The sequence below is a fragment of the Bidens hawaiensis genome, unplaced genomic scaffold (assembly GCF_021521415.1).
Source record: "Bidens hawaiensis isolate Kalapana, Puna unplaced genomic scaffold, B.hawaiensis_p1.1 tig00013123_1, whole genome shotgun sequence".
Lineage (NCBI taxonomy): Eukaryota > Viridiplantae > Streptophyta > Magnoliopsida > Asterales > Asteraceae > Bidens > Bidens hawaiensis.
The window spans coordinates 328,185-341,461 of NW_027492110.1; the positions used below are offsets into that span (position 1 = coordinate 328,185).

Consider the following 13,277-nt stretch of genomic DNA (forward strand, 5'->3'; position numbering starts at 1 on the left):
ATATTTTTCATTAACAACGATGAGACACCGCCGATTGGTGCATGTATTCTTGTCTTTCGGCTATCAACGCCACCACATGATGCATGATTAACCTTCCACCACTTTTAATGTTTTTTCACGAGATTAATAAAATAACATCAAAATTAGTGTAATTTCACTTTTGCCCACATAATTGCATTGCAATTATTACTATATATATGATTAGAATTGCAACCAATTGAGCTTTTATCAGTCTATTCAAACTAAAACTGGCTTTTAAATCAGAAATTTTTCAAAATCATGGTTATGCGTAAATTTCGAGTCTTCAAATTAAGTTTAAGTCGCCAAGCTCAACCTTGCATCAATAATGGTAGAGCTTCACTCAGGCCTTGATAAATTTTCATCTTTTACGTATTCAAATAGAATCTTGGCAGTCGATTATGTGAGTTAAAATCAATCTCCCATTCCCTAAACGCACAATGGAGCTTAAAAGGCACAAATGAGACTAAAAGGTAAGAATGAGCTTAAAAGGCACAAACGAAGCACAAAATGCACAAACGAATCACAAAAGGCACAAATGAGACCAAATGACACAAAGAAGCCTAAAAGGCACAAAGGAAACCCAAAATGCACAAACGGAGTACAAAATTGAGCTCAAAAGGCACAAACAAAGCTTCAAAGTCACAAACGGAGCATTATAGGCACAAACAGAGCTTAAAATGCACAAGCGGAGCTTAAAAGGCACAAACGGAGCCCAAAAGGCATAAAATAGTCTAAAAGACACAAACGGAGCTTATAAGGCACAAATGAGAGCAAAGTGCACAAACGGAGTTTGAAAATCACAAACGGAGCCCAAAAGGCATAAAAGAGTCTAAAAGACACAAACGGAGCTTATAAGGCACAAATGAGACCAGAGTGCACAAACGGAGTTTAAACTGCACAAACGGAGTTTGAAAATCACAAACGGAGCCCAAAAGGCATAAAAGAGTCTAAACGGCACAAACGGAGCTTATAAGGCACAAATGAGACCAAAGTGCACAAACGGAGTTTAAAATGCACAAACGAAGCCCAAAAGGCACTAATGAGACCAAAAGATATAAACGGAGCTCAAAAGGCACTAATGCCCAATAGGCATTATTTTTATAATGCCTTTACTTTCAACTTAAAGTGTGTTTATGATATCCAAATTGGGACCGAAGCTATTTTTTAAAGCCATGCAAATCTAGTTGTCAATACCTTATTATTCAACAAAATCCTTGCATAGGATTCCAAAATCCCATTTATATTCTAAAGGCTCGTTTTCGTTTAAAGTTCTTGTTTAATATATTATTTCACATGTGAAACTGATTAAATCGTGATGATTTCACACAGTTAATCATCAAGAAATGTAAGTGTGGAACAAGTCAGGTCCACCATGTCAGACGATCATACTGAATCATTGGAGCAGATTTACGAAGCAATCACATATGCATGGTGATTAGTGACATGTGTTCGGGTTACGGGAATGGGCATGAGATTAGTTTTATAAATTTTTGCGGGTATAGTATTAGATGTGACCAACTCGATTATGAAGCAATGAAGCATCAAGGTTCATTAGGAAACACAAAACCTATTAAACAAAGTTTTAAATGATGGTTTTGTTATAACATTTTTTTAAAAGCTCAAATAAAACATTCAATCATTTGATATTACAAGAAATATTGGCAATAAAAAATATAACTATAACATCAACTAAAAGTTGAATTTATACTAGTTATTAGGTGATACCTCCGGCGAGTTGTGTTGAGCTGAAGGTGTAATCTAGTAGAAAAGATAAATTCGTCAATGCCCAAATACTACAAATTAACATATTAAAAAAGCAAAATCATGTGTTGCTTTGGCGAACCAACAATATTCAGTTAGTCTAGGGCTATGGCACCACCGAAACTAAACCAAAATATAAATTTATTAACAAAACCCTTGTGGAACAAAAAAAACTTTGTCGGTATCAATGGTATCGAAACTAAATCGTAAACATAAATTAGCAAGTCAAAAAAAACTAAGCACGAAAAAATAACAAAAATATATGGAAAATTGGATTTTAATAATCCCAACTTAATGCAGTTGGCCGATAATAATCCCAACTTTGAAAATAGCTATCACTGATCCCAACTTTCACACTATTTGTTTTCATTGGACCTCCGTTAAAAAAAACTTAACGACGTTAAGTTTTTTCCAAATTTCAGACTGATATTTTAGGGCTTTTGTTCGGAATGAGGATACGAGTCGATGATGTAAAACTTACCATCAAATGGTGGGTCCAAATGACTAAATGATGCTTCAATTCCGATGTTTAAACTTTTAATTAACAAAAATTAAACTGTTTAAAGCGCTATTTCGAGTTAAGTTTTACATAAGTCGATTCATATTCTCATTCTGATCAAAAGTCCTAAAACATCAATCTAAAATTTGAAAAAAACTTAACGTCGTTAAATTTTTTTTAACGGAAGTCTAATGAAAACAAATAGTGTGAAATTTGGGACCAGTGACAGCTATTTTTAAAGTTGGGATTATTATCGGCCAACTGCACTAAGTTAGGATTATTAAAATCCAATTTTCCAAAATATATTGATTATTAACTATTAAGTTTTATTAAATTATAGCATTAGCATAAACTTGAATGGGTAAAAAAAATAAAGAAGGTCCACCTATACCTATTAATGCAAATAACAAAAAAAAAACTACAAATTGTTGACCCAGACGGATCAAACAATCATATCAAACGAACTTATCAAACAAACAAACACGAGATATTGGGGTGACAGCCCTCGACTCTTTTCATATATCAAACGAACATACCAAACGAACTTCATGAACTTATCAAACGTACACGGAGATGAGACTCCTTGACTCTCTCTTAACCCTCTCTCAACTCTCTCTAATAAAACTAATAATCTAGACCCTATATATAGATCCACTAAACTTGCTCTCCAAGACATACCTTTCTTAAACCTACTACAATTCAATTAAGTAAAATAAATATAACATAATAAACCCTTAACCTTATTAATATTCAAGATTAATCCTTCATTCACCCCCTTAATCTTGAATTATCTCTTTTGTACCACCAAGGTCTTGAATTCCCAATAGTACTCTCATCTCTTCAATTTTAATCAATTGTTCATCTTTACCATTTATTTTCAGTTGCTTGTAACAAACTTGTTTAACAAGTTCTTCACGTTCATCGTTCAAACCATCCACATTGATCTCACATACCACTTTATTCTCCACGTTCTTCTTTCTCACTTTTCTTTTCTTTATTTGCTCATCAAAACTTGCAGATGAGCTATCAATTCTTTTTTTATCAGACTCTACTAGGCCTTCCTTTCTGACAATTCTTCTTAACCTTTCATTCGAATCTGACTTTTCATCAACAACTGCTCAATTGTTGACTTTCACACACACTTCTAAATGTACACACTTGTTAGCTGCATCATTCCTTTCATTCAGTACAATATCCTTCCTTTCATCATCATCAGCAGCAGATTTCTTGCTTTCTTTCTCACTTATCTTATCAATTTTCTCATCTTCATGGTTGTTTGAGTTATAAAAACATACCTTAAGATTCTCCATCTTCTCTTCTTCTTCTTCTGAAAAAATTCTTTCTTTTTCTTCATTCAACCTTTCTTTACCTTCACTTCTCAAAACAGCTTGCAAAGCTTCTTCTATCTCTATCTCTGTAGCTTTCAAAGCATCTTTCTTATGTGCTTGTTCTTTTTGAACAATAGAATCCAACCTTTCCTTCTCAACAATCTCATCCAATCTTTCTTTCTCAGCGGCTTCTTGAGCTGCTTTTTCATCTTCTACTTTTCGTACATAATCAATTCCAAGAAATCGAATCTTCAAAACACGCCATGCTTCCTTAGCATTCATGAGCATGCCAACTTGTACTAAGATGTCTTCCGGTAGGGTTTGACATATGAACCATAATGCTGTATACATCTTTCTTTCATCTCCAGTCACGCCGACTGTAGGTTCAATAACGTCCCAAAAACCATAGTCTTTTAAAAATCCCTCCATCTTGATCGACCATACTTTGTAGTTCAATTTCGTTAATACTGGAAGTCCTCCAATCTCCATCGTCTCTTTCATATCTTTACTTTCTTTATGAACGCTCTTTCAGTTGGAATTGATTCCCGATCTCGAAACCAATCTCAAATAAATAACCAAACCTCACAAACTTTTATTTTCTTTATCACCGGCCATGCCACAATCCTAACGCGATTAATGACGGTTTTTTAGTATTCAACAATTTCTGTCGGCAACTCCTCCACGCATCAACTAAAAACCCAAGTCGAAAATTTAATTTGATCAAAAGAATCACTACAAATATTAATTTCCTCCACAAACAATCACTACAGGACAAAAGCTAATTCTTTCCATGAAAAATAAAAAGAAATCAAACTCTGATCAAACGATTCCCAAAGTAAACAATATTACTTCCAAACTAAACCAATGATTCTTACTAGTTTCAATTTTTCTTTAATCCGCCGACAAAGAACAAAATATAACCGACTTCGAATGATTTGAACTCCCTCTGCAACTCGTCTTCCGTGCATAACCGTGTACTCAACGAGCCTAAGCTCTGATACCAATTGTTGGCCCAGACGGATCAAACAATCATATCAAACGAACTTATCAAACAAACAAACACGAGATATTGGGGTGACAGCCCTCGACTCTTTTCATATATCAAACGAACATACCAAACGAACTTCACGAACTTATAAAACGTACACGGAGATGAGACTCCTTGACTCTCTCTAATAAAACCAATAATCTAGACCCTATATATAGATCCACTAAACTTGCTCTCCAAGACATACCTTTCTTAAACCTACTACAATTTAATTAAGTAAAATAAATATAACATAATAAACCCTTAACTTTATTAATATTCAAGATTAATCCTTCACAAATAAAAAAAATTGTAGGTTCCATGGGGAGGATTTGAACCTAGGCAGTGAGCACTAACTTATAACAAATTCAAAACAGCCAACAAACCAAGACAACCTATTAGTATTATGTTCAATACAAATAATACTAAACACCAAAATATGCTTTTTATCTATATATATAATATATAATATATAATATGATTTACATTATTTTATTATTTAATCTTACACCTATCTGGAAAAAAAATTGTTGTGTTTTAATCGATGATGGTGTAGAATTCAAACTCAAGCTTACACTCAAACTTGAACTTGTCTATACATGACTTAAACCATGTTTTTAGGCCTTAATGATACAATCTAAACTCAAACTTTAGAGAACATTAAACCGGTTTCCGATTCAATCCAAAACTGATTTGAAACCGGTTCTGGTTCAATTCAATACACCAATTTGAAATTGGTTTGAGAATATATTAATTGAAACCGATTAAAACATAACCAATCCGGATTTATCTTTTTATAAATCAGTTTTCAAATCAATATGACGTGGGCTAAACTTGTTATAAAACCAATCTAGTTTGACCCAAAATCCAGTTGTACACCTTTGAATGGCTCAACTGACGCATGGTCTTAAACTAGTTTTTTTTATCAGTAGTGTGTGTATATATATACACGTTTTCGTCCAAAATTTTATATGTAGTGAAAATTTTGAGCTCGACCACCCCAGTTTATGATTTTTTTAATATGTTTTGAGTCCGGTCACCTCCGACATTTTTGTTCAATCATCGTTACCGGGTAAGCGACAACAAGCTGCACTAGAGTCTAAAGGTGAGCATAAAACCCGGTTCCGGATCTTATCTGGTGTACCCGAACCAGAATCGGACCTGGTTCTACCCGACCCACGGGTATGAACCAGGTTTCAGTTTCTCCCCGCACCTGGAAATGACCCAGATCTTCCAGAACCAGTTCCGCCTCTACCCAACCGTACCCGGAACTGGTTCCTAGCCGATCCGACTCTTGACTTTGTCGACCAAACCCAAAACCGGTTCCTGAAAAAGCCCGGTTTCCCACCTCTAAGTTGTAGAGGTGCGTGCACAAACTGGGTATTTTTAGGAATCGACTCCGTGTATGGTCAACGAAGTCAAGAACCGGGTCGTGTAGGAACCAATTCCAGGTATTTGACATGGTTTTTTTTTCGGGTTTCGGGTAGCGTAGGGTTTTGGCCGGGAATAGATGGAACGGTTCCGAGTACAGGCCATCACCCGCGAGTCAGATGTGGGTAGGAACCAAAACCAGGTATTTTGTGCACCTCCAGTCGAAATGATAAAGGCTTTGGGCCCAAAGGGTATGGGCCAACTGAAAATCAAAACGTGAATATAATAAAATTATTATCCACATCATTATTATTATTATTATTTCCACCGTCTCCGTCATCGTCACTCTTAACAACCACCGTCACCGTGGCGTGGAGGATCATCAGTCTTAATCCTTCACAGGTACCATTTTATATTATTATTATTATAATTCATCTCTAATTCATTTCATATTATTATTATTATTATTATTATTATTATTATTACGATTCGCCTTTGATCACCACTCCCGTTCGTTTATTGTCCCCAAATTCTTTCAATTGAATCACAATTAACCAAATTCAGTCGCATTTCTGTTTAATTCCTTAATCATTTCATGTAATTCATCGAGGTAATTAACCCCAATTGTTTCAATTGTGTCCCAATTTTGTGGGCTGTTTTCTAAATTATTAGGGTTAGGGTTTTCTTTAATTGTACGTATCTATCTGTATGTATATGTTTGATTTTATTAACATTTACGTACATTGATGAGTTATTTCATGTTTTCTTGACAAACAATTGATGGGTTACAATTTAGAAATCAATTTTGTGGTTAATTTTGTTTATCTGGAGTCAAAAGTTTGACTTTTTAGGTTGACTTTTTACCCTGATCAGCAGCAAGTAGAGGTGGGCAAATAACCTGGTTAACCGAACTGGTTTGAAATCGATTATGCAGAAACTGGTTTGGAATCGATTGAAACCGTATGTTCGGAACCGGTTTCTAATTTTCTCAATCAAAACCGGTTCCAAACCGGTTAACCGAACCGAAACCGGTCGAAACCTGAACCGAAAACGATCATAAACAGGTTTTGACTTTTGTTGACCAAGCCGAATCCGTTTCAACCCAAATCGGTTTTGAGTTTTAAACCGGTTTGTGCACCTCTAGCAGGAAGTTCGTGTATGTTTTTTATGTTTGTTTATTTATATTATCTTGATGAGTCATCTGCTTAATGGTTTTATATTTGCTTGTTTGTGTTCATTTACGCCTGTTGTTAATATATCTTTGTTCATTTATGTTCATTTGGATTTAAAACTAACACAAACATGTTCATTTTTTAAACGAACGGACACGAACACTAATATTTGTCTGATCAAGTGTTCATGTTCGTTTAAAGTTAACTGAACGAACACGAACATGAACATGTCTTTGTTCGTGTTCATTTGACAGGCCTAGATATGATATACTTTTCTTTTTGAATTTGTTCTAGAAGATACGAGCATTGTTAAGTGATTTCATATTTGATGTTTATGAATCAGTTGGGTGGTTAAATTTATCTTTTTTATTGATTTTTTAAGGTCATAAAGTGCTAAAATGCATGCTGAACAAGATTATATAAGTGATCTTCCTCAGAGTATTATTGAGACGATACTCACAAAGTTGCCGTTACGAGACGCTGTAAGAACGTGCATATTATCTAACAAATGGAGGTACAAATGGGCTACACTTACGCACCTCGAGTTTAATGATAATTGTGTATCATGTACTCATGATAGAGCGCTTGCAGAGGTCAATCTTGTCAATTTCGTCACTCGTGCTCTTTTTCTTCATGACGGCCCGATATTTAGATTCACTCTGTCTACCCTCTACTTACAAAACTCCCCTGATGTGGATCAATGGCTACTGTTTTTATCGAGAAAAGACGTTAAAGAACTCGTTCTCGAGTTAGCTGACGGTGAGTGGTTTAGAGCACCTTCTTGTCTTTTCGCTTGTCGAAAGTTGGTTCGTTTGGAGCTTGTTAGATGTGAGTTGGACCCACCGTTGTCGTTCAAAGGGTTCATGAATCTGAAGTATCTTAATCTTCAACAAGTTCTTATCGCTCCTGAAGCGGTTGAGAATCTAATCGCGTGCTGTCCGCTTCTTGAAAGCTTAACTTTGTCGTATTTTGATAGTTTGGAGCTCACCATTCGTGCTCCAAGCCTTAAATTTTTGATACTGGAAGGTGAGTTTAAAGATATCTGTCTCGAGAATACTCCTATGCTAGTTGCTATATCTGTTGCCATGTATACGGCCGATGATGTTGCAGACCTTTTTGGTCAAAATTCAAGTTCTAACTTTGACAAGTTTCTTGGTGGTGTACCGTCTCTCGAGAGGCTTATCGGTCACATTTACTTTACAAAGGTTAGACTTTATGTTATTTTGAACAGGGGTCGTTGAATTTGTTGAGTAATACGTTAACTTTTTGTTCGATTCTTAGTATATGAGTGTAGGTAACACCTTAGGGAAAACACAAATTGCATATCAAAAGCTAAAGGTTATTGAGCTGTATCAAGTAAGCTTTGAGGACATGAAAGAAATAATGGTGATTCTTCGTTTGATTTTAAACGCGCCTAATCTGCAAGAACTTCAAATTTCCGTGAGTTTTGTATACTATATTATCATTAATGTTAAGCATATTGCTCTGAGTTGTATTATTATTATTATTATTATTTTTATTATTATTATTATTATTATTGTTATTGTTATTGTTATTGTTATTGTTATTGTTGTTATTATTATTATTAATGTAGGGTTCATCGAATTCATCACCGGCATTAGAAGCACCGGATTTGGATTTCTGGGAGAACGAGTGTCCGTGTGACTGCACGTTTAATCAGCTTAAGATAGTGAAGATGACAGAGATGTCGGATGTTCCTCACGAGATGAGATTTATCGAATTTTTGCTTAGAAATTCACCGGTTCTTGAAGTTCTGAGCATTACACCGAGTGTGTATGTGACAGATGGAAGAATAAACATGTTGATTGAGTTACTTAGGTTAAAACGCGCATCAGCAGAAGCCGAGATCATATTTGTTCAAGATCAGGTGTAAAAAAAATGTTACATTTATTTTAAAATTCTTCGGTCTCGTTCAATCTTTGACATGATTTTTATATGATAACGATAACGGTAACGATGGATTTGGTTCTCATATTATTTTTTGTAAATCTTTTGCTTCTCATTTGGTTTGGTAATCTAAAACTTTAATCTGTTGGTCAGCAACTTTAGAATAATATTATTTTAGAAACGTTAATATTGTTTATTATATCATACACCAACACTAAAAATAATAATTATTGTTACCCTTTATCCTTTTAAGTAATTGTGCCTTTCATACATCATGTTTCCACTTTAAATCCCTATCTACAAAAAATATCTCCAATACAATTATGTTAATTTAATAGTGAACATCAGCAATTTGGTTTGTTCAAAAATATCCATTATGTTTTTAAAGAATCCCCACAAACCTTTAATATATATGGTCCCCCTATTGTTAAAAAATCATCTAAAAATATTGAAACCAATTTTCTACTAGTCTAGTTATGTGGATTAGATTTTGTTATTCGTATGTGTTACATGTGTAAGAATGTGATGACCTTATGGTTATTGTACATCATTTGTATCTTGGCCTTTTGAGTCGTTTTCTCAAATTCAATTTTGTTAGTGTTTTACATGCCGCTAGGTTGGAATTGCACCGTCAGATGATTTTGGCAATCAGCTGACATACTTATTACGAACATTTGTAAGATATTTTGTATTAAACAACAATGCATTGAAAGTTTGAAACTTACTAAATTAAGATAACTCAATTCATAATTATTTATATCTTATATTAAGATATTGCAATAAACTTTAAAGGTGGTTTTGTGTAAAATATCTTAAAATATATTGTTGTTTATATTAATTTAGTATAAAAGTAATACTAACATTGTTTATGAGGATTATGTATATATTAAAATGATGTCAACTAAACAATACCGCCCAATAATTCTCTATAATGTCATGATCTAGTCAATACTTATAAAAACATTTTTTTTTCTTTTCTTTTTTGCTTTTACTTTATCACACGTAAACAAGTCATAAACCTATAGACGGGCGGTAACAAACTACATTTTTTATTCATCCTTACATGATTGGTTTAAATGTGTTTTTACAAAATACAAAATACATTAATTTCATAATAAATATCCTAGTAGATGCTGAGTTGGTTTCATGTCTTCTATCACGACACGACAATCTGTTTTCCTATATTGTCTTGTACTCCATACTCTATGCAGTTGTTATCTACATTGTACATATGTCACATATTTGTCATGGTGTTTTAATTATTATATATCTGCCTAAATTTAATTTGTAACAAATTCACCATAATAAAAATGTACTAAAAAAGAAAAATAATTTTATCATCATTTATAAAGAATCATGTTTCGTTTGCGATGTGAAAAATTAACTCATGATAGAAATTGGTTACGAGAAGAGGGTACGAAGGGTGCAGTCATGATGGAAGCCCGGATGTATAATGTTATTAATAATAGTGGCCTCCATTCAAATTATACGAGTAATCACTAGACAAGACGTAAGATCGGTTGTTGTATACAAGTATTTAGTAGGTATAGTATGACATAACGCCTTCAATATCAAAAGACATGTGGCTTGTATGTAGAAAAGGTGTCCCTCTATACCGACATTTCTTAGTGATTTTTAGCATGTCGATTCAAGATCCACTCTTTTATGTATAAAACTTTTTAACGACGAGAATATTATTATTATAAATGCTACCAACCAGAAGCTAGAGTACGCATGTAAATAACACAAACATAGTTACATAAGAAACCAAAATGGAAAACCATTTACAAAAGGACCACATGATTGTTATTTGGCTAATAGATTTATATGATTTTAATAAATAGGTTTAGTTATATTTATATCGTTTTAACCACCACATATATGGCCTCAAACCCACATGGACCAGCATATTCGCATCATTGCACAGGGTCCTCACAAGTGTCTCGGTCATATATGACTCCACAACACACACCAATATGAATATGACATCTTCTTCCAAGTTCCAACACATTAAACATTTAACACTAGCTCATCAGTATGTTTTTTTGTCAATAATAACATATCATCCATGCCACACACAAGTGTCACATGTCACATCTTTAGCCTTTGCCTCACATAAAATATCTTATTATTAATTCTGTTGGTGATCTGGTCCAAGTGGGTTCCATACTCATGCCTTCTTGCCAGCATATCCTCTTTTAAGTATTCCATTCCAGAAATTAAGTATTCATTATCAGTATAAATATTCCATCTTAAAACATCATTTTCTTTCTTAACAGTCCAAGATAAACACTAAGGTGTGTGTGGTGCAATTCGGTACGATTTTTGAATAAAACCAAATTGAAAACCAAAACTTAGGTTTTTGAAGTTTTAGAAACCGTTCTGTTTCGTTTTTTTCAGTTTTGGTTTTTCTGTTTTCATTTGGATTCGGTTCAGTTTTTTGATTTTACCAATTGAGCTTGAAAATTATAGGTCCAAAACAAAGTTGGCAAAAAATAATGAATTTACATATAAATAATTTTGTTAGTTGTAAAATAAAAGACTAATATATATTTGTTCAAAAATATTGAAGTTACATATTTATTAAAGTAGTTAATATAAAATATAAAAAAACAAAATTAAAAATTCAGTTCGGTTTTTTCTGTTTTTTTACGTGCAAAACCAAAACCAAACCATTAGTACGGTTTTTAAAAAAACATAAAACCAAACTATCAATTTTTATTTTGGATCGGTTTTTTCGGTTTTTCGGATTCTTGCACACCACTAATAAACACAAACAAAAACAACATACTTAAATTCAAACAAGTCAAAACCCCTCCAAAACAAAGAGATTTAGTACACCACAGTGACAATAAAACAAAAGTAACAACTAGAAGCCATAACAATACAATGGCTTTTATTCAACATATCAAATAACAAGAGATAACCCTTCTTTAATACTCCTTTTCTTCATTCTCCTTATCTTTCCAACTGTCACATTTCAAAACAGATCTAGGTGAACCACAGCAGCTGTCATCCTTCTTCACAAACTTCTGGTACACAATCCATCCTTCACATCCAAGCTCCTCATAACTCTTCTCTTCCAAAACATACCCTTCAACATCAACCGCACAAACCGCCTCCAACTCATTCGTCCCACCAACCGCAACCGAAAACTCCCCCGGCTCAAAACAATCCAGCACCCGTCGAACCATCTCGTCCAAACTCATTTCTTTCAAATCATACCCAACCGCTTCAAAGCTAGCGTAACTGAACCCGTCTTCCGGGGTCACATGAATGGTGGAGATCGCACCTTGTTCGATAGCGTTCATCGAGTACCCACACGGGTCGAACTCAAAATCACAAATTTCCGAGTTCAGGAGTATCATTCGGATACCCGACTCGTTAGTCATCTTCGCAGCCGAGCTCGAATCGGTTTTGTAGAAAACCGAAGCTTTTTCTCTGTCTAAACTAGTCATACACATCTCGAGTGTGTGCACTTTGTCACAAACCGACGGGCCTGACACGGGTCCAGCCGAAGCCGAATAAACAAACCACTTTTGGGGCGTATCGAGCCCACCTAACCCACCCATAACATAAGCCTTGCTAGCCAAACCGAGCTTTTCAAAATGACCATCCAGAACCGAGACTTCTTCGGTGAAGCTGCGGTGTGGGTACGATTGAGCACTCGGGAAAATAAAGCAGCCGCGAGTGTATCTTACTGACCGGACAGTAAGGTTAATCGATTCAGCTAGTTTCAAAATGGCTGGAATTGAGAGAAGCAGCTTGGTGGTTCCACAAGTCTTGATAACAATTTTATAAGGGAACACAAAAAGACTCGACTCGGATAAAACATACGAGTCTACGTGCTCGTTAAACAAGGACGAAACGATTGTGCATTCAGCAGGGTTAAGGATCTCATCAAGTTGGGATTTGGTTAGAGCCCGGAGACCTCGATCTTCGGGGTCAAGGAAGACGCTGGGCTCGAAAAAGGTTAACTCGAGCCTCTTTTCGTAGCCTTCGAAACCAATCGTAGACATGGTTTTCGTTTTTCGATAGAATCAACAAAATTAAAGGGGCTCAAATGACAGGAAAATGAGGTAAAAAGAAGGGGAAACAATATTAACTAAGAAACTAATTATAAGGCGGTAAATAAACGACGCGAAACAGACGCGAAAGGACCCTAATAGAAAGAATCAGGACGGTTTGCG

The 13,277-nt window shown here is 34.7% G+C and overlaps 2 protein-coding genes across 3 annotated transcripts; one reads left to right on the plus strand and one right to left on the minus strand.

The window, feature by feature from the left end:
* The first annotated feature begins 6,322 nt into the window (after positions 1-6,322).
* On the plus strand, positions 6,323-9,144 carry LOC143543489 (F-box/FBD/LRR-repeat protein At1g13570-like). Of its 2 annotated transcripts, none has more exons than XM_077035801.1 (4): positions 6,323-6,409; positions 7,562-8,384; positions 8,461-8,619; positions 8,774-9,144. In XM_077035801.1, exons 2-4 carry the CDS (start codon positions 7,578-7,580, stop codon positions 9,071-9,073), a joined length of 1,266 nt encoding a protein of 421 aa, XP_076891916.1. In that variant the 5' UTR covers positions 6,323-6,409; positions 7,562-7,577; the 3' UTR covers positions 9,074-9,144. The 2 variants fall into 2 exon arrangements, with proteins under 2 accessions (XP_076891916.1, XP_076891917.1); XM_077035802.1 differs by lacking the exon at positions 6,323-6,409 and adding an exon at positions 6,489-6,617.
* A 2,863-nt stretch (positions 9,145-12,007) lies between these two features.
* Positions 12,008-13,277, minus strand: LOC143543506 (S-adenosylmethionine decarboxylase proenzyme-like). Its single transcript, XM_077035817.1, has one exon. It carries the CDS (start codon positions 13,104-13,106, stop codon positions 12,021-12,023), a length of 1,086 nt encoding a protein of 361 aa, XP_076891932.1. The 5' UTR covers positions 13,107-13,277; the 3' UTR covers positions 12,008-12,020.